We start from the raw sequence: 27,835 nt of genomic DNA on the forward strand, positions 1-27,835 counted from the left end.
TGCTAGGCCAGCTGTCTGTTTGGTCGTGGCCCTCTGCAAGGCCAGCGCCCCTCAGCTGTGGCTGTTTGTTTGCCAGAGATGCTCCGACTATCGTCTTGGCGGCTGGATGATGTAGAGTTGAGATAATTTGTTTAGGGTTTGTAGTTCCCTACCTGGAATTGTCTTGGCTGCCCTTCTCCTTCCAGTGGGCTTCCTTGCTCTTGTCTTTGTGCCCAGGTGGGCTTTTGAATTTTGCAGGCCCTAGCCTCCTTTCAGGTAGGGACTCGTAATTTGTTTGCGGCTTGTTCGCTCTTCCCCCCCCCCCCACCCCCCCTATTTTTTTTTCTTTCCTTTGGTAATGAATTTATATATTCATCCAAAAAGAAAAAGGTACAATGATAAAACAATCATCTTTACCCATTTGCATGATTCATATGTGCCATGCATATATGTGCATTCAGGTCCATCCATGACTTCTTGCACACACTAGAGTGATAACACTTGATGATTTAAAACACAATTCCTAGAAATCACACCAAGCATACAACAACAACAGCAAACTCAGCCTTATCCCACTTTAATGGGGTCGCCTACATGGATCCAAACAAAACAAGGTTGGGAAAACTGAGGTCTAAACAAACAAGGGGAATGAAGAGATTGGCAAAGAGGGATGGGAAATGAGAAGAGAAATAAAATGGAAAATAAAAGAAAAATGAAGGATGAAAGATGCAAGTAAGAGGAAAGAGGCACAGCCGAGCAAGTCAGGAGAATCTCAGCTACATGGGGTCTGCTACATGGATCCTTGCCCTTCAATAGGTTCTATCCAAGGTCATACTTGGAACAAGACCTAGATTATACAAGAAAAAGTAATATTAAACCAAAAATAAAAAATATACCTATAAATATCGCCAACAGCAGGGACCATTGTTAGATTGGTAATAATGGCTTTAGACTTCTCTAAGCTAGACAGGTCCTTGGCAGTAATTTTCACCTGCAAAAGCAACAGAAAAATAAAGCTTAATAAGTAAAGTATCGTACATAAAATTGAAGCATGAAAATGTTCGTGAAAGTAGAAGTCCTAGTTTACACTTACAATTCCATCATCTTGTGTCTCTATAGCTTCCACCCCCGTCTCCTCAATGATACTTTTCACTTTCTTTCCACCAGTTCCAATAATAGCATGAATTTTTTCTGGTTTGACCTACAAACAATTCGGATAGCCTTATTCAAATTCTACATCTTGGTTTAACTGGTCCAGAAGCTATTCAATTGTTCAAAAACCAAATATACCTGCATAACATAAATCAGTGGAGCATACTTGGAAAGCCTCCTAGAAGGAGGAGGAGCACACTTCGACATTTCAGCTGAATTAAGTGAAAAAGTCAGTTTATCTGTGAAATGACTGAAAGACCAAATAACACAGAATACCATTTGATTTGTGATTGCCTAATAAGTAGACAACAACTACACTGAAGCGTAGTTGGTAACCGAAGCCTCTGTTAACTACTGATCTAACTGGGACCTCTTTCCACAAATGGTTTGTTTCCCTCAAAAAAGGCTTAGTTCACACTTCACACACATACACCCCCCCAAACAACTGCACACCCCCCACAAGAGCAGCCCACCTTCCCAACAAAAAAAAAGAGCTTCGTTTATACAGAAAATTTTCCCATAGCTCCTACAACTCAAAAACAGAATAGAAAGGTAGAACATCAGCTAAAACACTTAGGGTGTTATTAGCCATCATGATCATTTTGGAAAACATTGTTCATGTGGTTAAATTTAGCAAATGAGCACTGTTAACTATTCTTCGAGGGAATTTATATTTTTACAAACTTCAACAAAAGACATACAGAATTTAAGTATGGAGCTTCAACTAAGACAGAAAGTCTTCAGCTTTATATGTGATTGCAGGTTATTAGGTGTCTCAAAACAAAATCTGGTAGGGGACAAAAATTGATTGCTACAAGAGGATATGGAGGACAGGGGCTGTCTAACTTGATTTAGGAACTTGTTCTTCTTGGAGTTGGCCTGGTTGAGAAGATGTCCTAGGGATTGAATTTAGAGGAAGTGCTTCTGTTTTGGATATTTGGTTTTAGGCAAAGTGTCTTTGGGAAGATATCCTAGGGAGTACTTCTGTTTTGGATAAAGTTTCTTGGACAGCAATGAGACCACTTATCGTTCAGTTTGCTTTTAGAGTAGTCGTTCTTTATGCTCTGCCCAATTCTCTTATATGGATATTGCTTCTGCCGGACATTGTCCCATGCATAAAGCATGCCAAGTGCCAAATACAAATATGTCAATAAATACACACTAGTTAGTTTAATGCTGTTATGTAACATTGTAAAGTGGGGGTACATTTATTATGCATGTGCACACAACACAATATGGAGTGTCCTTACTGTGTTATGTCTTGGGTTAGTTAGTTTCCTAGTTAGACTTCTATTCCAGCTAGGACTAACTAGGTAATCTTCTAGTTTTTCTTATGTAGCTGAATTCTTTTTATATACGTGAGAGGGGGACTGCAGAAAACTATCGGTTCTGCTTCTCTTTGGTAGTCTCGTCGTCGTCTTCTCTCTTCTTCTTATTGTTGCTACTGGTTTTTAGCTCTTGATATAATCACATGTGATCAGAGATCTCTTCATCAGCAAATTCAATACCAAAGAAGATTCACTGGGAGGTAGCTTGTTGTATATTAAGGTATTTGAAAGGTGCTCCAAGAAAGGGATCATTTATCGTCCTCATAAGAATGTTGATCTGGTAGGGTTTTATGATGCGAACTGAGCTGGTGCTGATGGCGATAAGAGGTCTACCACAGGTTATTGCACGTTCATAGGTGGTAATCTCGTCACGTGGAGAAGCAAGAAGCAAACAACTGTGGCTAGGTCTAATGCGGAGGCTGAGTATAGAGCTATGGCTCAAACTGCAGCCAAGAGGATGTGGTTGAAGTCGCTGCTTCAAGAGTTGGTATCTACATTGCCAGCAACCCGGTGTTTCATGAAAGGACGAAGCACATTGAAGTCGCCTGTCAAATGTCAATTTGTGCGGAGTGCAGTGATAGAGAAAATTGATTGTTACTCCGTTCGTTTCTTCTGCTGATCAGCTTGATGATATGTTTACCAAGCCTCTATTGGGTCCTGCTTTCCGGAAAGGCTGTTTCAAGCTGGCCATGGGTGACTTATATGCTCTAGCTTGAGGGGGAGTGTTAAGTTAGGTAACAATGTTTGAGGGTAGATTTATTATGTATGTGCATATACCACAATAGGGGGGAGTGTCTCTATTGTGTTATGTCTCGGGTTAGTTAGTTAGTTTCCTTTTTTTTTTTTTTTTTTTCTTTTGTTTTGCTTCCTAATTAGACTTCTATCGGATGAACTAGGCAATCTTCTAGACTATCGGATGAACTAAGCAATCTTCAAGTAGATTATCGGTTCTACTTCTCTTTGGCAGTCTCGTCTTTCCTCTTCTCTCATCTTCTTATTGTTGTCACTGGTTTTTAGTTCCTGATATTATCACAAATGCATTAACGATATTACATTAAACAAACAAAATGCAATGTTGAAATGTATTATGTAGTTGAAAACATAAACCGGATAAATTAAGATCCACAAATCAGAGTACTGGAAAATGGAAAAGGTTAAGCAAACATCGTACCCATACATTATTCAGAAATCAAGTATCCCTGCACATACTATGGAAAAAAAAATTATCTTCAAATCACAATTTATTTTATTAAATCCTTTTAAGAGCACTAACACTTTCAGGGTCATCAAAGTTCCAACTAACTAGTTCTAAACCTCATTCCTGGCAACTAAAACGAACTGACCATCTCATAACACTGATATCTCACAATATAGAGTCAATCTGCTATGCAAATACTAGAGATCTTTTACCAATAATATGCTTTCGTCCCTCTTTTGCTTGCAGAAGTGCTTCTTTCATAATGGGTAGGGAAATTCCTCCCACCTGTGATGAGATAATGTGCACAGGTAACAGTTAAAAGCTACAATTTCAATAAATGAACACGAGGGGAAATTTTTTGGGTTCTATCCACTGCAATCATGCCAAACAATCTCTATCTATGAAAGCAGAAGAAATAAAGCATTAATACAAGTTCTAGATCATGAATAACCTTTATGTCCATCTGAAATGCAGTTATACCATTCTCATCTCCAGCTACCTGCTCATTGAACATCACTTTCAAACTCAGAAAATAGTGCAACTTTCTCTTATTGTCAAGAATGAATTAATGCACAAATCAATTATCAGATTAGAAGTTCGTTCTTGAGGCAGCTGAATGATGATCTAAAGAAAAATATCTACAAAAGAACATGTAGCAAAGATGAGAATATAAGATGGAATGGCATGAATAGGAAGAAGAGGTATGGATTCATTTTGTAGAGTAGTAAGCAATATGATTTGGACCAAGAAGGGGGATAGTTTATTATGTATTCAGTGGCCTAAGAGTCTTTCTGGTAAGAAAGGAAGTTAACTGGACTTTATAACCATATGCAATGGTGTAATGGTATGTGGAAAGACAGCCACAGAAAGCAGTTTAAAGACAACCCAAGATTTTATTGCAGAATTTGTGCTGATATTGGGCAATACCATATTGATTGGATTTTGGTGTCTAAGGATTTTATTGGGGTTATAGCATCTGTTTTACTTCCAACTGGTTCTTCTTGCTTTATGATTGATGTATTTTGGTGTTTCTTGTGTTGCTTACCTGAAGTACAGATATAGTTTTAATTTTTTGGGCATGATGGATATTTTATCCGTTGTACCTACGATTGTACAGAGAAATGAATACAAATTTGCTGCCTCTGAGTAAATGAAAAGGGGAAATTGCCTAGATCTACGAGATAAGAAATTTAATTACAAAACAAGTAGGCTGGAATTTGCTTTACACTTACTTTGTCTTGTAAACCTACTTGTTTTGTAATTCTTTTTTGTTATCTCATACATCTGGAAAATTGCCCCTATAAAAGAAGAGGGGATACACCAATTCAGATGGTTTGACAATGTGAAAGGAAGACAAGTTTCAGTTGGAAGTGACAAACTGCAAATTGTAAGGAAAATCAACTTTTTATTTTTTATTTTTTAATTTGGGTGGGGGGATAGGCAACAAAAAGCAAGACAATACAAGGGACGAAATAAGAAACAACATCGACTCCGCCGAGATCTCGGTTCAATCGAAACCAGACAAAACCAAGGGTATAAAAGTGTTTTACCTCGACTGAGACGATTTCGACTGGTCTAGGTAATCTCGATGGTTTCGGTAGAGAGTTCCAAAAACTGAGATTTCATCCCATTTTTTGATGGAAAATCGCCAGACTATGCCAAAAAACTTATGGAAACATCGATCTACAACAAGATTGCAGTGATTTGAAGAAGATTTGAGGATTCCAAGATAAGCCTTTTCCCCTAAATCTAATTTTTGCAAAAAAATATGTTCAAATCTTGGTGGTTGGGTCTTGTTAGAATAATTAGTTCTACCCGATAGGGGTATACTTGTCCTTTTTTATGTTTATGTTTAAACAAAGTTATCGCTAGCTCCCACCTCCTTTTGTATAGACTCCCCAAGGAACAGGCTCATTGTTGATTCCTGGGGTCTCTCTAATGTTTCTTTTTTTGCTACAGCCCTTTAGCCTTTGCTTTGGCTGGCGGTTTCTCTTTTTTTCTCTCTTCCCTTCTCCCTTCGGGGCTCTCTGTATCTTTTCCTCTTTTGGTAATATATTTTTTATTCACCCAAAAAAAAAATTTGTTTTACATTAATTGTATGATTTCTACTACTAAATTATGTGTAGAATAGAGCCTATTAGTACGTTGTAGCCTACCAACCTGGGGTCCGAAGTCAAGCTCCTATTTGGAGTTTTATTTTTTTAAATCTGATAGTGCCATTGTGGTTAAATGGCCCAAAAATAGGCTATATACCAAGTTTCATGACTTACTAGGTCAAAAACCCACCGAAACCAAGCACCAAGTTTATAAAAACAAAGCACCAACTCGGTTTTCTACCTGGCAGAAGCCAGGTCCGAAACCGAGACCTTGAACCATGGACAAGATTCCATGAAACCAAACCTGAGTAGTTGGGTAAGGCTTATAAGTAAAGATAAATTGAGTTCGTTAGTCCAAACCTTAAAATCCATATCTCCAGAAGCATCTTCAGATCCAGTAATGTCAGAGAGAATAAGCGGAGCACCATCTCCCCCAAATTCTTTTGTGTCCAAAACCATACCCATTGCTACACCTGCAATAGAGCGCTTCACGGGAACGCCAGCATCTTGTAACGCTAAGCAACCTCCACAAACAGATGCCATACTGTTACATCAATACAGCCGTTAAGAAGCAAATATCAGTTAGAGAAAAAAAAAGAAGAGGGGAGGGGGGGGGGGGGAACAGATATATGATTAACAAAGTGGGAGAAATCTGCATTTAGAAAATTTTCTGAAATCTTTGGAATTAAGCAATAATATCATTATATTCACTCAAATAACATTTAACCTTGATGAACCATTGCTTTCAGTAATGGTACTCTCAACACGTATGGTGTAAGGGAAATCCTCATCGGAAGGCAAAATAGGTTCAAGTGCTCTTTCTGCAAGCATTCCATGACCTATTTCTCTTCTACTAGGTGCTCCCATGCGCCCAACTTCTCCCACACATGAGGGTGGAAATGAATACTGGACAATTGAACAAAAGCGTCTTTTGAATCATTAAATGAAATAAGAGATCTTACAACAGAAACAAATAGAGCCATAATTAATAATTAATTCAATGTCGGTTATGGTAACAAAGTCACTCATAGGTTAAAACTGAGAAAGCCATTCATATGCGGGAAAGAGAGAGAGAGAGAGAGACCAGAGCATTAGCTCCACAAAATTGAGAAACTAATTTATTCACATTTCCAGATGTCATGTACAGCATAATGATGACAAGCATAGAGACTGCCTTTTGCCACTAAAAACAAGGTTGGACCAAATGCCCAGCAATCAATGTGGATCCTAAACAGGTTGTATATTAATTGGTATAATACCTAGAACCTTCATTGACTGAAAACACCAGTGTCGGACACGACATGACATTGGTATGTGTTAAGAGGACCAGATTTAGAACTCGATGCTTGGATGATTAATCCATCCCAAGCACATTCTTATTTATAAGAATAATTGAATAGTAAAATATGTACATGAGCAATGTGGGACTAAACCACATAATACAAAAACTAACAAAATAACAAAGAAAAGGTCCAGAATACCCCCACGGTATTCTGGCCATATATCTAACACTCCCCCTCAAGTTGGAGCATATATATCATGTATGCCCAACTTGACTAAGATAGGATGAAACAGCTTGCTACTCAGTCCCTTGGTGAACACATCAGCCAGTTGATCAGTAGACTTCACAAAAGGAACACAAATGAGGCCGGCCTCAAGCTTCTCCTTGATGAAATGTCGGTCAACCTCCACGTGTTTAGTACGATCATGCTGGACAGGGTTATGAGCAATGCTAATGGCTGCTTTATTGTCACAATAAAGCATCATGGGAAGATGAATAGCAAGACCGATATCCTGTAATAATCCTCTAAGCCACAGAAGTTCACAAATTCCTTGGGCCATCGCACGAAACTCGGCTTCAGCACTGGACCTGGCCACAACATTCTGCTTCTTGCTACGCCATGTGACAAGGTTCCCACCAACAAAGGAACAGTAACCAGAGATAGATTTCCTGTCAGGAGAACCAGCCCAATCGGCATCAGTATAGGCCTCAATATTAAGGTGACCCGTGGGAGATAGAAGGATTCCCTTTCCTGGAGCAGACTTCAAATATCTCAAAATACGACGGACTGCATCCATATGAGAGGAATAGGGATCATGCATGAACTGGCTCACCAAACTCACAGCAACTGCAATGTCAGGTCGTGTGTGAGAAAGGTAGATTAACTTGCCCACTAACCGCTGATAAATACCCTTGTCAACAGGCTCACCCTCTTTCTCCCTAAGTTTTGTAGTAGCTTCCATAGGAGTATCTGAAGGATGACAGCCTAGCAGCCCTGTGTCAGTCAATAGATCAAGGACATATTTTCGTTGAGAAAGAAAGATGCCCTTTGAAGAGCGAGCAACTTCTATCCCTAGAAAATATTTCAGAGGACCAAGATCTTTGACTTCAAATTCACGGCCAAGGAGGAGCTTCAAATCCCTGATAGCATCACCATCATTACCAGTGACCACAATATCATCCACATAGACTATGAGAAGAGTTACCTTGTCACCAACTCGTCTGATAAACAAAGTGTGATCAGCATTACTCTGCCTATAACCTGCTGAAATCATAGTCTTGTGAAATCTGCCAAACCATGCCCTAGGTATCTGTTTCAGCCCATAAAGTGCACGCTTCAGTCTACAGACCTTGCCCTTGGTCCTGTCATCAGAGAAGCCTGGTGGAATGTCCATATATACCTCCTCCTCAAGCTCCCCATGGAGGAAGGCATTCTTGACATCTAACTGTTGAAGATCCCACCCAAGATTTATAGCACAAGATAATAGCACCCGGACAGTGTTGAGCTTCGCCACTGGTGCAAAGGTCTCCTGATAGTCAACTCCATAAGTTTGAGTGAACCCCTTTGCAACCAGACGTGCCTTATATCGATCCACAGAACCATCGCCTATACGTTTGACCACGAAGACCCATCTACATCCAACTGGTTTCTTTCCGGGAGGAAGAGTCACAAGCTCCCATGTATTATTTTTATGTAGTGCTCTCATTTCTTCCAACATTCTTTGCCTTCCACTTTCCATCGTAGATGCTTCCTGCCAAGTTTTAGGAATCGAAACAGAAGAAAGAGAGGATACAAAAGCACGAAAAGATGGAGAAAGAGAGCTATAAGAAACAACACGAGATATGGGATGTAAAGTACAAGTCCTAGTACCTTTGCGGTGAGCAATAGGTAGGTCGGATGAAGAGGGATTACCAGGAGATGGAGGATCTGGATCTGGAGCCGGCAATTGGATGGGTATTGGTGCTAAAGGGGATTGCAAGCGCCCTCTGTTGGTTCTGCCCTCGTGTAGGTGAGTATGTTGGAATTGTCAATTCTCTTACGAAATGCACCAATAGTTCTGCGGGTGAGTCGGCTCCCCTGAAGAGGAACATTAACAACACTATTTTCTATGGTCTCCCCCTGTAAAGGATTCCCATTAGGTGAGGGAGGAACAGCCGGAGGAGTTTGGACATCATCCAAAGGAGGTTGGGCATCGATCAAAGGAGGTGGGCAGCGGCCGAGAGGAACCTCTAGTGGAGGAATCTCAAAGGGCACATCTTCACTAGAACTCTCCCCTTGAAGAGGTGGTGAAGAATAATAAGAAAGGGTCTCATGGAAAACAACATCCATACTCACCAAGGTACGACGGGAAGGGGGATGGTAACACTTATAACCTTTCTGGGTTGGAGAATAACCCAAGAAAATACAACGGAGCCCACGAGGCTCAAGCACTGGAGATCGGTATCCCTAGCATAACACACACACACCCAAATACTTTGGGAGGGACAATAAAGGAGGAATGACCCAGTAAAATATCAGAGGGGGTACGGGAATTAAGAACCCGAGAAGGGAGCCTATTGATAAGATAGGCGGCAGTGAGAACCGCATCCCCCCAATATTGAGAAGGAACATTCCTCCCAAACATCAAAGCCCGGGCCATTTCCAACAAATGACGGTTTTTCCGTTTTGCCACACCATTCTGGGCAGGGGTATCAACACAACTAGTTTGGTGAATGATGCCATGATCAGCCAAATATTTTTGAAATTGTGATTGATGAACTTCGGTTCCATTATCAGCTTCTCAATATTTGGAGAGTAGCACTGGCGAGTTTGAATCGGACTTATGAAAATGCTGAAAACATGAGAAAACCTGATTTTTAGTGTGCAAAAGATATACCCAGTGTTCGAGAATGACAATCAATAAAAGAGACAAACCGGCGATGACCCGAGAAAGAGAGGGCTTGCGACTAGGGCCCCAAACATCAGAATGTACCAAATTAAAGCAAGAAGATCTCCTTTTATTTGAAATAGGATAATTTGAGCGTGTCTGTTTGGCGAACATAAGCCTCACAAAAAAGTCATCCTTAGTATGTAGGGTGACCAAACGAGGAAATAAATGAGCTAAAATTCCTAAAGGGGGTGACCTAACCGAGAGTGCCCGGTAAAGTTCAGAAGAGACGAGGAGTTACGATGCGGCGGAGAAGGCAAAGGTGGTGGAGAGAAGCGACCGTCATCAGCGGTACAAGCCACCATGCACTTTACCCAATCCAATCGTCTTCCCGGAGGCAGATCCGAAACACACAATGAGAGGGAAAAAAAGTGACTTTGCGATTAAGATCACGAGTAATACTACTAATGGAAAGAAGGTTAGTAGTAAAATTAGGAATATGTAAAGCAGAAGACAAAGAAAGAGAGGAAGTGCGGTGGATGAGTCCTTTTCCGGATATTGAAGAAAGGGACCCATCGGCCACTTTGACCTTATCTTTCCGAAGTGGGAGAATATCGTGAAAGCGGACTAGAGGAACGATCATATGATCGTAGCTCCAGAATCTATGATCGAGGATGGGAAGCCCGCGAAGCACAATGACCTACAAATGGAATACCTGGCCAGGGCAAAGTGTGAACTGAAGGAGGCGAGAATTGGCGATGGCGATGTAGTAGAGGCGAGCGTGAAGTCCCGAGCATACGAAGGAGGGCCTGTAGATCATCCTGGGATAGACCAGTGTCAGTAGCAGGAGTTGCAGTAACAGTCTCAGTCTGATGGGCCTTGGTCTTTGTCTTTATCTTTGTCTTGGCAGCCCTTTTAGCTTCAAAATCAGCGGGTTTCCCATGAAGTTTCCAACACTTCTCCTTGGTGTGGTAAGGTTTGTGACAGTACTCACAAACAACAGACCTGTAGTAGAATCACCAAGAGAAGCAATGCCGCTAGGTGTAGGAGTGGCGGGGGCAGCTTGGAGAGCGATCATCGATAATAGGAGGGTGCAACATGGCAGCCCTACGGTTTTCTTGAGAGGAGACGAGGGCATAGGACTGTTCTAGTGTGGGAAAAGGCTTGTGACCCAACACTTGAACCCGAATCTGATCATACTCCACATTTAATCCTGCCAAGAAATCATAAACCCTGATCTTGTCCATGTGTAGCTTATAAGAAGTAATATCTGCGTTGTACTTGGGTGAAAATCGGAAAAATGGTCCAATTGTTGCCAAAGGCTGCGAAGGTAGCATAGTATTTGGAAGTATCAATTCTCCCTGAGTAGTGTGAAGGACCTTCTTCCCGATTTCATATACCGGGCATCATTGCCAAGCTGTCCATAAGTCTCCTTGCAAGCAGCCCAATTTTACGAGGTCGTATCAAGGAGAAGAAAATTGTGTTGTAGATCTGTAACCATAGAACCAATCAAGTAGGACATAAGAACTCCATTGTTGGCAAGCCACTTGTCTTGAGCAGCCCCAACCTCAGTAGGCATAGGAGTGGATCCCCTAATATGACCAGTAAGGCCACGGCCAGCAATGGCAAAGGAGGCAGACCTAGACCAAAGTAGGTAATTGGTGCCATCCAACTTGATTGGATTTGGAGAGAAAGTATGATACTCTGGTTTGCTGTTTCCATCACCAACATAAGTAGCAGTCGAATCCATAGAGTCACCCATGGAGACAGTGAAGAATCCCAAATCGGAGAAGAGGGCTGTTGTGAAGAGAAAGCCAAGAATACCTCCAAGTTAAGGGCTGAAACAAGGATGAAAGCCCTCTAATAATAAAGGAATAAGTGTCTCCAAGAATCAGCAACAGCAGGCAGAGAAAACCTTGAGATCGATATTTTCAGGGTTTTGAAAAAAAACCCTGAAATTGCTGAAATCGATAAGATGATATGAGGCCTGGAAAATGACTGTGTGAGGCTGAAATTGCAGTCGAAGTACACTTGAACAGATGTGAAGCACTCCTCAAAAAATCAGAATTAACTGATAAGTGGAACCCCAAGATCGACAATTGTCAGGGTTTTGAAAAAAACCCTGAAAGTGTGAAGAGATATCGATCTTGAGGGCTGGAACTTGATGTAGCTTGATGTAGGTGCTGGAATACTGATCTGCCGCAGGTCTGAAGCTCCAATATAGTGAACAAAATCCTTGTAATATAGTGTGAATCTGTCCAATGAAGGCTGAAGTCTTCAATATTCGCAGCAAAGGAGTGCAGCACCTTATCGATCAATTCTTCATATCATGGGATGAGGTAAAGGAGGGCAGCAGCTGGATCAATTGATCACCTCATCAGTGCTGCCCTATGGGACAGAGAAGAACAAAACGAAACAAAGGGAAGAAGAGAAGAAAAGAGAAGAGAAAGGGAGAAAGATCGAGAATTAGAGAGGGAAGGAGATCGTGGATTGCAATCTGAGTTCTAATCCAGCTTTGATACCATGTTAAGAGGACCAGATTTAGAACTCGATGCTTGGATGATTAATCCATCCCAAGCACATTCTTATTTATAAGAATAATTGAATAGTAAAATATGTACATGAGCAATGTGGGACTAAACCACATAATACAAAAACTAACAAAAATAACAAAGAAAAGGTCCAGAATACCCCCACGGTATTCTGGCCATATATCTAACAGTATGGCCATATAGTGAGGAATGTATTGGACACTCCACATCCATATGCTTCTTTTTTTTATTTCTATTCTTTTGGAAGGCAAATATACCCATTATTTACAACATAACAATTGATTGTTACTGTTCCCTGTACTGTTGTCCATACCCATCTAACTTCATTCATTGTACACTTTTAATACATTATTTACATTTTAGGATTTTTAATATGATGTTGCAAGATCATAACTGCATAGTTTTCTAGCAAAATTTTTTGGCTTTTGAAAATGGAAAATGAACATTTCTAAATTCTCAGATTGGTTACATGTAAATTCTAAATAATTATGTATGGTATGTTAAGATATCTCACCTAGTTGGCAGATTCTATTAGCCGAATCCCTGTATCATAACATTTAAATATTTTTTTTTTTGATTTCTTTTTCTGGATGAACCTGTATTCCAAGATTAACAAACCTGACATGTTTGACTCCATGACACATGCCAGCACCAAACTCCTGTAACACTGATTAACTGATATTCCATGACAAGAACCAGAAACTTGGCCATTATTGCATAAATGAGGTAAATGCTCTGGGCTTTTCCTTCATTTAGGTCAGCCTGATTTGTTTTACATTATTCATAACTCAATCTTTCACTGGCAACTCCAATGTCAATAAGATTGCAAAATACGCATGCCCGTCAACTTCAGGAAACAGAAGGAATAAAACAAAAATGCAAGAATAAGCACACCATCAAATATTTTGCAAACCTGGTAGTATACCCTTGGTGACTACGTCAAAAGGTTATTCAACATTTCAACCTGGGAGTATAATCTTGGTGATTCTGGCGGGGCGGCGTGCTTATCTTGTGTGACAACACTACAGAGGAAGTGGCTCTTCTAGGCGGGCAGCTGTGTGACAACACTCCAGAGAAACCGGAGCTTTCGTGTGACATGCTATGGTCTCAACGACCTTACGAGGTAGTGATGAGTTTCACGCTATGGGTTATTATGACTCAATCACACTGGACCATACATGTTTTTGGAATTGCTCTCCAAAGTGGGTGGGTACAGCTAGTTAATGAAGTGACCCCAAATTCATGACCAGGTAGCTTCAAGCAGGAGTAGGAAGCCTTTGGAAATATATGCACCTAATCCAGAGATTGAGAGCAGTATGTGTGAAAAGGAACTTTTCTTTTGCCATAGAGTATACAATCTGCCAATTCTTTAGCTAACGAGTTGGCTAGGTCAGGGCTTTCTAGGGAGTGTCTCTACTTCGGCCCAAATCTCATTTTGTAGTTCCTATCAAGGATTCCCAACCTCTGTTGGTTGGTGGTGGTGAAGGTAATGTTGTATTCTAGTTCTGGTATCGTGTTTTCTTTTTTTTTTGTTTTCTTTGTTTTTTTTGTTTTTTTTTGTTTTTTTACCCTGAACTTATCTGGGACCCGGGACAGCCCCTAGAATTTTATTAAAACCAAAAAAAGAATAAGAGCATACATGGGGGGGACATTCCACCTTACCCCAAACCCATGGAGCTGCCCACACTGGACCTCTCAAAACAACCGACAAGAGATAGGGAGGCAACCCTATTTCCTTAGGACTGGAAGACCCGCCTTGTCCTCATGAAGAATAACCTGAAACACACCTGTAGGCAAGTCATCCTACTGAAAGGTGACAGAAGTCCCAGAATAGCAGGCCATTGCTTTCCCGATAGGCAAATGAGACACAGGATCAGGTTGACAAAACCAGTGCCAAGATCTCATGGAACCAGTACCAGCCTTTCCATAGGCTGCATCGCCTCTGACAAACCATCCTGGCCGTGGATGCTGAGTCCACATTAACTGTTACACCCAGGAACCCTAGTTCACGGCACAGCATAAGGCCATCCCTCAAGGCTCGTAGCTCGGAAATCGAGTTGGTGCAAGCCCCATAGTGATTCGAGAATGCAGCCAAGACCACACCATCCGGATCCCTTATGACCCCTCCACCTCCTCCCAAGCCCAGGTTGCACCTGCAAGCACCATCTACATTGAGTATAACCGAAGCAAAGGGCGGGCACCAATAACTGCAACGGGGCGTTTCAACTTGGGGGCCGCAGGCACGAGCCCAAAACACTGCAGTATAAGACCATCTCGCAGAGACCCTGACCGGCCAATTTTGGGGGGGATGTGCATGTCTTTTACCCAGGCTTTAACGGCTGCTATGATGGAGCTCGCTGTGCGCCTACTCTCTCCATGCCTTCTATTATTTCTCTCTTTCCATAGCTCCCAAACCACCAAGGACGGTAGAACACCTATGACGTAAGCGCTAAGGATACTGCAACGTGCCACACTCTACCACTGTCCTATGCGCCCTTTGACATCCTGAGAAGGAGCAGAAGGGATGTCGAAAATACGCTCAAAGAAATTCCACACCTTGGCCACCGTGCCCCCCATAAAGCAGGCAGTGGTCAGTCGTTTCGCATCGAGGACTCCCACAACAATTACATTTTGAGGCCAAGGGTATTCCAACTGACATTAGCGCCTCGTCCGTAGGGACCCTGCCGTTAAGAAGCTGCCACGAGAAGAAAGCAATTTTCATCGGAACAGAAGAGTTCCATACCCACTTCGTATAAGAAACTGTAGGCGAGACACTCCGAATCTCATTCCACGCAGACTTGGTGGTGAAGCGCCCATCACTCGAGGGAGACCATGCAAGGACATCATCCCTATCAGTGAGCTCAAATCCCCCCGTAATAATGCTTTCCCTGACGGCAGGTGAATCAATAAGTTCAATGATTTCCTATTTCCAGTTGCCGTCGTCCCCCAGAGCATCTCTCACACACAAATCCATGTCCACCAGAAGGCCGTTATCCACATAATCAATCAGTGGCCCAGCTCCCGTCCAGTTATCAAGCCAAAATGAAACCCTGCCAGTACCAATCAGCCACCGTGCTCTCTTCAACAGGAACCCCTTATAGGCCTATGTGCTAGGCCAAGACTTTGAACCTGTCCCATATGAACCAGCCAGAGAAACATGGAGGTTCTTGAAGAACTTGGCCATGAAGAAATCACTCCACAGAGAATGGTCCGTAAGCACCCTCCAAAGACCCTTGAGCCTGAGCGAGACACCAACATCCTCCAGAGATCTGATTCCAAGCCCCCCTTCCTCGAGCGGCCTACAGACCTTTTTCCAACAAACCCAGTGCCTGCGCTTTCCCCACTCCGAGCTCCCCCACAGAAAATCTGCAAAGATGCCATACAACCTCCTTAGAACTGCCTTGGGCGGGTCCAGTGTAGTGAGTACATGGATGGGGATAGAAGCGAGGACATGCTTTAGGAGCGTAAACCGTCCCCCGGAGGACAAGAGCCTTCCCATCCAACCTGCCACTCTATTCCTTATCTTTTCCACCAAGCTGTCAAAGAGGCAAATTTTGAGCCTTCCAGAGTGGAGAGGGGCCCCAAGTAGGTGATTGGCAGAGACCTCCTTGGGAACCCTGTCACCGCCCCAACCATGTGAACCCTAGCCATAGAGACCTTGTCCCCCAACACAAAACAGCTTTTCTGCCTGTTGACTAGCTGCCCCGAAAATCCTTCATAGCTGCTAAGAAACCCCATGACCTGTTTGAGAGAGTTCTTTTAGCCCCAGGTGAAGATTATGGTGTCATCAGCAAACAGACAGTGCGAGATCCCATGGCACCCTCTCGGGAGCCTGTAGTAGGAAGCGTGTCCCTCCTCAAATAAGTTTCTGATGCCTCTGCTCAGCACCTCCTCCGCCAAAATAAAAAGGGCTGGGGATAAAGGATCCCTTTGCTTGACCCCCCTGGAGGACTTGAAAAACCCTGACATGCTGCCACCCAGAACAATTGAGAACCAACAATTCTCCACGGTCTTCCTGATCAATGCAATCCATGTTGATCCCCTATCAATAAATTTCATATATCTACCCAAACCAAAATGAAAAAGATATTGAAGACAGTTCAAAGTAATAAAGGAAAGAAGAATACACAAGAATGTTGGAAGAGAGAATTGATTTCCCCAATATTTACTAACTTGTCAATACCATGTAAGATTACACACCAATACTCCCACACTAATAAGAATACATAAGGAGGCAAAAATAGAAGCTTATATCAATACCATAATACCCTTACTCCATGAACTCTAACATTCCCCCTTAAGCTGGAGAATGGATTTCATACATGCCCAGCTTGCTCAAGAAGGTATTGAACTAGAGAGGTTAATCCCTTTGGTGAAGTTATCGGCCAAAGGACTAAGGATGTAGAGGATCTAAAAAGGGTATAAACTTGCTAGGAATGAAGCAAAGAAGATTGTGGAAAAAGCAAGGGCAAGGAAATATGAAGATATTTATAATAATCTGAGCACAAAAGGGAAAAAGCTATCTACAAGATAGCTAAAATGAGGGAAAGGAAGAGTAGAGATCTCGACCATGTTAAATGTGTTAAAAGTGAAGATGGTAAAGTATTAATAAGGGACAAGGGCATTAAGGAGAGATGGAAAGATTATTTCTACAGGCTACTAAATGAACACATTTAGAATAATAGAGTCCCGGAAGATTGCATTACCTATTAAGACACCACATGTCGTAGATTGTTGTTTGCGGAAATATGACTTGTGTCAATGAGACACCAGCCAGGCTTTACTTATAATAGAGTAAGATGAGGTACAAGTACAATAGTGCCCGTAGGGCAAACACTAAAGAAACCCTAAGGACAATTCTACTCTTATACCCATATTACAACACTCCCCCTCAAGTTGGTGCATAGATGTCACACATGTCCAACTTACATATGATGAAAAAAAGAACTACTAAGACCTTTGGTAAACACATCAGCCAATTGGTCTCCAAACTTAACAAAAGGAACACAAATAAAACCCGAGTCCAGCTTTTCCTTAATGAAGTGACGATCGATTTCCACATGCTTCATCCGGTCATGCTGAACTGGATTATGAGCAAAACCGATGGCTGATTTGCTATCACAATATAGCATCATAGGAAGAGCAATAGGAACAGCCAGATCCATTTGGAGACTTTTGAGCCACAAAAGTTCACAAATGCCATAGGCCATAGCCCAAAACTTTGCTTCAGTGCTGGATCGAGCTACAACAGCCTGCTTCTTGCTTCTCCAAGTAACCAAGTTTCCCCCTACGAACGTACTATAGCCAGATGTTGACTTGTGGTCATTAGGAGAACTAGCCCAATCTGCATCTGTGAAAGCTTCGATTCGTAAATGATCATGAGTAAAGAACCCTTCGTCTAGGAGCTGACTTCAGATAACGAAGAATATGGAATAGAGCTTCCATATGAGAGGAGTATGGATCATGCATGTACTGGCTTACTAGACTAATGACATGAGCAATGTCTGGCCGTGTGAGAGAGGTAAATTAACCTCCCAACCAGCCTCTGGTATCGTCCTTTATCCATTGGTTCACAATCTTTGCTCACAAGATGGGTATTAGCATCAAGAGGAGTATCTGCAGGCTTGCACCCCAACATACCAGTCTCTGAGAGATTCAACGATGTATTTCCGTTGGGATAGGAAAATTCCTCTGGTAGATCAAGCAACTTTAATGCCAAGAAAATAACGAAGCTCACACAAATCTTTAATTTCAAATTCCTTGCCCAAATATTCCTTGAGGCAAGACATATCATGATGCGGTATCAAGCCTGAAGAAGATCCCTCATGCTATTTTGGTCCCCATCAAAACTAGACCCAAATCACAGGGCCAAGAACCAGCTCCAATTAAGCCCAGACACAGATTAAGCTGGCCAAGGTTAGTCCTTGTGATATTATTGTTGGTGGGGCCCATTATGTTGACTCCAAAGAGCCACCAGACCTGAGTTTTATTTTCTTAAAGTGTCTTTTCATTTTCCTAGGCTTAGTTGATTAGTTGGTGCTTTAATTAGACTTTTCAGTTTTCAAGTTGGGTTTTTTAAGTTTCTATGTAGAGTCCAAAAGTTTGTGTAAGTAATTAATTTTACTTAGTATTAGTTTCTAGGTAATTTAATGCTTTATTGGAGATAGCTTCTAGGTGATTAATGCTTGAGTCCAAGAGTCATTTTTATTTTCTTTATATACTCATGTAATCAAAGAATGAAAGTAGCTTTTATGGCCCCTGCACTAACTCATTAGCAGAGCTGAGAGCCATGAGAGATGGGTTGAATTTATGCAAGGGGATGGGTTTAGTGGATGTGGTGGTAAACTCTGACTCTGAGACAACGGTAAGGGTTGTTAACATGGGAAGTTGTAAGCTGTGGGAAGGTTGGTACTTTTTGAAGGAGATCCTGGATTTAGTTGCTGCAACTTGGGCGCATGTGTCGTTTGCTTTTAGGGAGAGCAACAGGGCAGCAGACTGGCTGGCCAATCTCTCTTGTGATACGGAGGCGTCTGCCAGGTTTCAACCTGGGAGCATGCCTATGGGACCCCTGCAAAGCATCCTTCGGGAGGACAAAGCAGGATTGCCTATGCTTAGAAACTAGTTTCTTGAGCTTTCTTGTCTTGTAAAGGTTGGTTAGGCTTTTTAGAGAGGAGTGTCTTCTTAGAGGCGTGGGTTGGGGTAAGGTGGAATGTCCCCCCCCTGTATTCTTTATTATTTTTCTGGATTCTAATAAAAGCTTAGGGGCCAACCCAGGTCCCAGGTAATATTCAGGTTAAAAAAAAAAAAAAATCAAAGAATGAAAGCAAGATTTGAAGAATGAATTGATTATTGGATTTCATTGGAAATCAGCAGGTGTGTTTGATCAGCTTCTATCCCTCCCCTCTCGTCAACATCTTCTCTTTTTTCTCTCCCCTTCTCAATCTCATCTCTTCACCTCTCTCTCACAATACTCCCTCTCATCCCCCCGTCTCTTCTTCTCTCTTCATCCAAGAACAGAATCTGATCTTCAAACCTCGTCTTCTCCCTTTATCCTATCCCTAATCTCCCTATAAATTAGATTTGATCTCTCTATTACAGATCTGAACCTTCCGCCTGCGTCATATCAGTGGTACCATCTCCTATGACAACAATATCAGCAACATATACAATGAGGAGTGCAATCTTACTGCTAGATCGCTTAATGAATAATGTCTGATCAGTAGTGCTTTGAGTGTAGCCAAAAGACACCATAGCCTTGTGAAATCTCCCAAACCAAGCACAGGGAGACTGTTTCAACCAATACAAAGCACATTTCATTTACACACCTTCCACTAAGTTTTATGGCATGCAAAACAAGGGGGAATCTCCATATAAACCTCTTCATCAAGTTCAACGTGAAGAAATGCACTCTTGATGTCAAGTTGTTGTAGTTCCCATCCCAGATTTACTATACAAGAAAGGGATGACACAAATAGTGTTCACCTTTGCAAAAAGGGCAAAGGTCTCCTGATAGTCTATCCCCTAAGTCTGGGTAAATCCACTGGCAACAAGCCTGGCTTTATGGCGATCCACTATGCCATCAGCTTTTTGCTTCACTATGAAAAACCACTTGCAACTGACAATCTTCTTTTGGGGGAGGAAGACTAACTAAATCCCAAGTGTCATTTTTTCTTAGTGCCTGCATCTCTTCAATCATGGCTGCCTTCTACCATGAGTCTATAAGAGCTTCCTACCAATTCCGAGGAATAGAAAGAGAAGACACAAAAGTATGATAGGAAGGTGAAACTAAACTATAAGAAACAACAGGAGATATGGGATGTTGAGTACAAGACTGTTTATCATTGTGGACAGTAATAGGTAAATCCAGAGATGGATCAAATGAAGGATCAATATCACTAGAGGGAAGAATATTACTAGAAGGAGAAAGTGAATTCAGCGAAACTGCCGTCGAGTAGGTGCCATGGTGGTAGGGGTATCTATTTGTTGTTTATGAGATCTCACATAAACACGTAAATCTGGTCCTGGTGTTCTGGTAGCATTCTCCCTCTGAACAGTGTCATGTACAGCATCTGGCAATGATGGAAGCATGTCCAGTGAGGATTAGAAAGGTGGCACATCTTCCTAAGTAGTAGAAATCTCCTCCTAAAGAGGTGTCGCGGATTCATGAAACACCACATTCATAGTGACAAACATGCGCCAAGAAGGGGAATGGTAGCACTTGTAGCCTTTCCGAGTTGCGGATTAACCAACAAAAATGCACCGTAGGCCACAAGGATCAAGCAAACTGTGAGGAAGATGATTGTGGGAATAGTAAACGGCCCCAAAAACCTTAGGAGGAATGGTAAAGGAAGAAGACCCTTGAAGAACATCAAGCGGAGAACAGTGTAGGGAAAACACTTCTCCTCTACCAATACTCTAAAAAAAGTTTTTTTTTTTTTTTTGGTGAATAAATATATTACCAAACCCCAGGAGGGGGCAGGGGGGAATATACAAGGAGAAGGGGAGAGGGAAGAGAAAAGAGGGGAGGGGGAGAAAAGATACAAAATCAAGCCAACCTAGAAAGGGAAGGAGGCTGTAAAAGAGAGCTGTCTAAACCCCAGGTAACAACAATGTGCTTGTTCCTTGGGGTGTCAATAAAGGATCTATAGGGGATAGTGCTGAGCTTAGAGGAGACATCAAAAGAGATGTCTTTCCAAATCAAGTCTAAGGATCTAGATTTGGAAGTCCATCTCCTAAGATTCCTCTCCATCCAAATCTGATGAACGGAGGAACCAAAAACAAGCTTTCCAACAATGTCACAGAGAGTGCTGCCTTTGAAGGTCTTGATCATCCAGAGGCATTCTCTATCAAAGGGTAAATGTCTCCTGCTGCAGGGCCAAATGGACAAAAGGGCTTTTTTCCAGATGGTAGATGTAAAGGAGCAAGCAAAGAAAAGGTGTGCAGTGTCTGCAAAACCATTCCAACAGAAGATGCAAAAGGGGGGAACAAGGATGTTACGATGGAGGAGGAAGGCTTGGGCAGGGAGGCATAGGTTAAGCAATCTCCAGGTCATAAGGCTATGGCGAGGGATGAGGCCTTTGCAGCAGACTAGGTTGTGCCAAGGGACAGGGGGGTTAGGGTTACGAACAAAATTCCAAGCTGAACTAAAGCTAAAACGGCCAATGGGGGAGGGGAGCCAAATAACCTTATTCACAAGAGCTGGTGGGGAGGGGAGGAGGGGGGGGGGGAGGGTGGACCAGATCTGAGAGAGGATGTTAGTAAGGGGGGAGGGGGGGGACCAAGAGCCAAGAGAGATGATGGAGGAGAGCGGGGCAGATTTGGGGATGTCAAAGGAATAGACCGCTCTAGCTCCAAAGACATTGTAAAGGATTCCTAGGGGGTACTAGGGGTCGAGCCAAAGAAAGGTTGATATTCCATCTTCCATCAACAATAGCCGAGGAGGTGGCTCTAAGGGAAAAAGGGCAAAGGAGGAGAATCTTTTGCCAGACCCAAGAGGAATCAGAGCGGATTTGAACAGTCCAGATGGAATCATTTTTGAGGAGATGGGAGTAGACCCAGTTGACCCAGATGGAGTCATACTTGGAGGACATTTTCCAGATAAGCTTTAGGATTCCCGCGGTATTTGAATCCCGAATGCAGCGAATACCCAAACCCCTTTCAGCCTTTGGGAGGCAGATGGATTTCCAACTGATTGGATGCAGGAATTTGGAGGCTTCTTTCCCTTTCTAAAGGAAGGCACAGAAGAGGTTTTCCATGGCATTAATAGTGGCTTTGGTGATACCGAAAATGCCACACCAGTAAGTAAGATGATTGGAGAACCGACCTGATGCATTCAAGCCTACCTGCATAGGAGAGGAGTTTGCCCTTCCAAAGCTGGAGACGCTTGCAAATATTGTCAAGCATGGGAGTGCAATGGTGGTTGGAAAGCCTAGCAGGGATGAGAGGGAGGCCTAAGTACTTGAAAGGGAGTGTTCCAATAGAGAAACCAGTAAGACGCAGGAGAGCATCTCTGTCAGAGTCAGGGACATCGGCAAGGAAAATTTTGGATTTGAGGAGGTTGATACGGAGGCCGGAGAGGTCCTCAAAGAGGCAGAGGGAAGACATGATGGCTGAGATAGAGGAGGGGGAAGCCTTTGAGAAAATCATCAAATCATCAGCAAAGGCCAAGTGGGTAAGGTTGAGGTGCTTGCATTTGGGGATAGGGAAGATAAGGTGGAGATCCGTTTTGGATTGGAGACCCCAAGAAAGGACTTCCAATGCTAGGGAGAAGAGAAAGGGGGAGAGAGGGCAACCTTGGCGGATACCCACTTTGGAATGGAAGAACCCAACGGGGGAGCCATTAACCAGAATAGAGTAGGAGGGGGAGGAAATGAAGGCAAAAATCCAGTGGACGAAAGCCGGGGGAAACCCCATTTGGGTGAGCACATCACAGATGAAGTCCCAGCGGAGGGCATCAAAAGCTTTGTGTAGGTCGATCTTCATGAGGGCCGCGGGCGAATGGGATTTTCGATCAAAACCTCACAGAATCTCCGAGCAGAGAATAATATTGTCCGCAATGCTTCTACCAGATATGAAGGCAGATTGATTGGGACTGACCAGGAATGAGATAGAGGAAGGTCTGGTTGATCTGGGCAAGCTGGTTAGGTTTAAAGAAGCTACAAATAGCTTTAAAGAGGTCTACTTTGATAGAGTCCCAGCAAATGAGGAAAAAGCCCATACTGAAACCATCAGGGCCAGGAGCTTTGTTGGATTTATGAGAAGGATAGACGGTGACTTTACAATTCAAATGGTAGTGATACTACTAATGGATAAAAGATTACTTGAAAAATTAGGGACATGTAAAACTGAAGATAAAGATGAAGAAGGGGAACAACGAATGGAACCCTTACAAGAAACAAAGGATAAACTTGTAGAACCAGTGATGTGATCAGTGGCACCAGTATCAATGATCCAAGGATGGGACATGACTGATGCACAATGACCACCTAATGGGATATCTGAATAGGCAAGATTGGAGTCAAGAGGGAACAATGGGAGAAGCAGAACTGGTAGAAAGCTGGGACGATTCTACCTTGGTCATTAGACCCCGAAATGTAAGCAACTCGTCCTTGGAAAGAGAAGAGCCAGCACTGGTGTGTCTAGTGTTAGATGCCTCCATGTAATGAGCATGAAACTGATTGGAACGACCTCTGTCATGGCCCCGCCCATTAGAGTTGGTAGGGCGGCCATGAAGCTTCCAACAAAATTCTTTGGTATGGCGTTCCTTACCACAATAGTAACATTTGACAAGTTCCTTATTAGAAGAAGAGGAACGATCCCCTGTACGAGTAAGACCACCATGGGGTTATGACCTAGTACCATAATAGAGAGCCGTGCGCGCTTGAGTAGTGGGCTGTAGCATAGCAGTGCAACGGCTTTCCCCCATTTGAATCAGGGAGTAAGATTGCTCCAAAGAAGGAAAGGGATCACAACTTAGAACTTGAGTATGAATCTGATCATACTCAATGTTAAGACCAGCCAGAAAGTCTTAAACCCGGAGCTTACTCTCATGCATAGTTGTCAAGGCGTCGTCTAGGCGTCTAGACGGATTGTTGGGGGCAAAGTTTTATATTAGTTATTTGTTATTATTCATAAACAAATATTGTGGTAAATGTTTTAAACTACAACTTACTCTCACCATAAGTAAATGTTTTATATTTGTTATTTCATTTACTTAAGATATTATATTCATTAAAAAGCAAATACCCTCAATTTCAATCCAATAAAAATAGTTAGAAAATCAAATTCCAAAAGGATAAAAGGTCAACCCCCAGATCAAGAACAAAAACTGGATTTTTGGCGGTGGGTGAAAATTTCAACTTTTTAATGCCGTAGTTTTTCTCAAATCTAAAAATTCCATAAATCTTAATATGATAAAACATTGCTAAAAATCATAAGTGCAGTAAAATAATAATTTGGTTTGAAAGATAAAAAAAATAATTTCATTCAGAGTGATTTTGACAGCATTCTCGCACATCAAAATATCAAATAAGGTTTGTCCGAAATATAACTCCATTACAAACCACATAAGAATGCAGTAATAAAAGGAGATAAGATGAGAGAACATAAAAGGAAGAATGCATAAGAATGCTTGGGGGGAGAATCAATTTCTTTCCCCTATATTTACTAGCTTGTCAATACCATGTAAGCTTACATCAATACCCCCACACTAACATAAGAATACCTAGGGAGGTGAAAATATATGTTTTTTTTCTAACAAATTACTCTAACAAAGACACATCTTTAAGGGTGTCATACTAAATTTCCCATAGAATTTTAATGTCCTAAGACAAGTAGAACTGCTTCTTTGTACAAGCAAGCATTCCACATGGATAAAGACACAATCAGACTCATCTTTATTGTCAGAGCTGCAACTAATTTAGCTTAAGTACTGATTCTAGAGCATTTTTTTTTAACTCAACCTGAAGGGCTTAAGGTCATAAAGGTAAGACCTAATGATTTTACAGAACTGTTTTTTTTTTTTAATTCAAACAAGTTTCATGTCACCTAAATGAAGGAACAGTTAATAATGAAAATCATATAAAGATAAAATCAATTAAATTTGAAGCGTCACAAAAAAAGTATAGACACCAAGATCGGTAACAATCATGCTAATGCATATAAGGATTAAATAAGTAACAGACTAACAGTATAATCCTACATATATCTTTGTTGCAAAAATAGGACAATATATTATCAAACTAATGCAAATTGCATGATTATGGAAAATACCTGAAGGTAGAACCTTTTTGATTCATTAACATCAACGAGGTTGTCTAACCTTTGTGCCATTAGTTTGTCACCAAGAGTAACCACTGCAAATGCCTGCAAAACAGGAGGAAAGAAGAAAAGTTGGCAGTAATTATGGAACATGAAAGACCTTATATGCCCATAATACGGTGAAGTTGCACATTCTTCTCCAATGTCAACTATGTTCCCCCATTTCAACTTTGTGGATCTGTTTCAGCTACAATAAATTATTACAGTCCAAATATTTAAGATTCACAGATCAAAGTTTTCAAGTCTAACTGTTCATGGTAATCAGAAGAAAAAGGGAAAGAAAGAACAAAAGTTATCAAAACCCATAGAGGTATTTCTGATTTGCTTTCAGTTCCATTTGGAGCTCACGATACAATTCTTTGGAATAATGATTTCAAAGACCATCACGCCAAGAAATATCTGAGTATTAACCATGGTTCGAAATTTTGATCGAAATGACAAAATTCCAGCGAAATAATTCGGTTTCAACATAAGTTTAAACAAATTCCTATGGGAAACATGGGGAAGTACAGATTTCAGCGAAATTTCAACTCAGTTCAGTGAAATTTTGGTAATTTCAACCAAATTTCAAAGATGGGGCCCATGTATAAACGCAAGATTTCGATGAAATTTTGACTCATTTCGTCGAAATTTTGAGTTTTCACCCCCTTTTTCCTGAGAGCTTCCGAACTGTTATAAAACCTCAAAATTTTGGTAAAATTCTTCATTTTGCTGCTGGATTAAGGCTGGGTAGTCAACTGTGGAGCATTCACTTCAACATTTGGGTGAATTTGAAGCATATTTGGCCAAATTTTCCAAAATTCAAATTTCCCATAGAGCTGTTGTGATTGACTTTGACAGATTTTTCAGGCAGAGGATGACATGGCGATCATATGTCATAGGGTCCAAAGCTAAACTGCCACTTTGGGTGTTTTTTTCTGAATCTAATGATTCAACCAAGTGTAGACATGCATAGGCACTCCCTGAAGTTTTAAGGTAAAAACTCCAGGTTTTGGCCAAGAAATGGCCATTTAAAAATTTCCAATTATTTCAATTATGGTGGGGGTGGAAATCCCAGTGAAATCCAAATTTTTTAACCTTGGGAATATGTATGAAATACTAAAACACATAGAAATAATGTAAAACTCACACAATTGCAACAACCACCACACTAATCTAATGATCAGACAGCTCAACCTAATGATCCACTCACTCCAACAACCACACTAATCTTTTCATTTGTCATTTTGATATTTTGATGCCTTTAAACGCTGAACTTGTCACTGCTCTAGACTGGAAGTATGATAATCAACTATTATTGCACCTAACCTGTCGGGCTTCCAGCAAAATTCTAATGGAATTGCTTTAGAAGTTAGTTCCATATGATTTTCTACAAAAGAAGCATTACAAACAAAATTTTAGCAACACTCATCCATGCAAAGGATCAGTAAAATATTGGCTAAATTCTCCTTCACTGTCTCCATATTTTGAATTTCAATCATGCGACTTTAGGAGAAAATAGCAAAACTCTTATTTGGGGAGGGGGGGGGGGGGGATGAGACTATGAATAAACAATTTTCATACATTCAATCTAGCTCATCTCTTAGAAGAATGGATTTCCATCTTCTGCAGTTTTACTTAAATAAAATTTTGTCGTTCTTGCAGCCCATCTTTACTAGGTAGGACAAGCATATATAATTTGCGTACATCATTATGAAATGACAAGTGAAGCAGATGATACAGGTACGGTTCATAATTTAGATGAAATTATGAATAAACAAATTTCATACATTCAATCTAGCTCATCTCTTAGAAGAATGGATTTCCATCTTCTGCAGTTTTACTTATATAAAATTTTATCATTCTTGCTACCCATCTTTACTAGGTTGGACAAGCATATATAATTTGAATACATCATTATGAAATGAAAAGTGAATCAGATGACACAGGTATGGTTCATATTTTAAAAGTAAATGGAAAATCCAGATTTTATCATTCCCTTTTCTATAATCTTCCCTTCCCAAAAGTTATACTCTATAAATATTTTCAAGTGTAACCAATTGTTAAATAAAACATATTTAATCTTACAGCATCCCCAAAGAACCGCAGCAATGCATTGGCCCCCTCTCTGGTCTCTTCAATACAACCAAAAAAAAAAAAAAAAAAAACAGACTTGCAAACAGCAGGGGAAAACAACAAGACCAAAACTTTTCTTAAAGAAGAAATCCAGAAAGAAGGTCGAGCGCAGTTTTTTTTCTTCAATGCATCTGGAACAGCTGGGAGAGCTGTCAGTCAGCCAAATCATCCCCCAATTAAGTGGTGTGGAGCCTCCAAAAAAAGGGGGAAGTCAGTGGGACATCCTAGACGCTGGGACAGGCCGACAAAATGTTGGGAGGGTTTCCGCCAAAAAGGAAGACAGGGAAAAGAAGTCCCACACTTTTTCTTCTTCCTGTTCCTCCTGCTTCAACTTTTGAGGATCTGAAATCATATACCGTCAACAGAGACCATTCACTGTCCACAGATTTTTCTTTTTGGGGGTGAAACTATCACCAACCATTGATGAGTTGTCCATAGCCAAGACTT

General features: G+C 41.4%; 1 protein-coding gene across 1 annotated transcript in view; it reads right to left on the minus strand.

Moving 5' to 3' along the window:
• Positions 1-837: 837 nt before the first annotated feature.
• Positions 838-27,835, minus strand: part of LOC122647341 (polyribonucleotide nucleotidyltransferase 1, chloroplastic) — a gene marked incomplete at its 3' end in the record, with an annotated part of 163,933 nt that continues 136,935 nt past the window's right edge. Inside the window, exons 13-20 of the mRNA XM_043840771.1 lie at positions 25,226-25,318; positions 6,481-6,659; positions 6,114-6,297; positions 4,109-4,156; positions 3,870-3,942; positions 1,270-1,343; positions 1,073-1,180; positions 838-970 (exon numbers count right to left, since the gene is read on the minus strand). Coding sequence (XP_043696706.1) covers positions 838-970; positions 1,073-1,180; positions 1,270-1,343; positions 3,870-3,942; positions 4,109-4,156; positions 6,114-6,297; positions 6,481-6,659; positions 25,226-25,318 — 892 coding nt within the window. The remainder of the gene's footprint in view (positions 971-1,072; positions 1,181-1,269; positions 1,344-3,869; positions 3,943-4,108; positions 4,157-6,113; positions 6,298-6,480; positions 6,660-25,225; positions 25,319-27,835) is intronic.

Source organism: Telopea speciosissima, unplaced genomic scaffold (genome assembly GCF_018873765.1).
Source record: "Telopea speciosissima isolate NSW1024214 ecotype Mountain lineage unplaced genomic scaffold, Tspe_v1 Tspe_v1.0028, whole genome shotgun sequence".
NCBI classification, from domain to species: domain Eukaryota; kingdom Viridiplantae; phylum Streptophyta; class Magnoliopsida; order Proteales; family Proteaceae; genus Telopea; species Telopea speciosissima.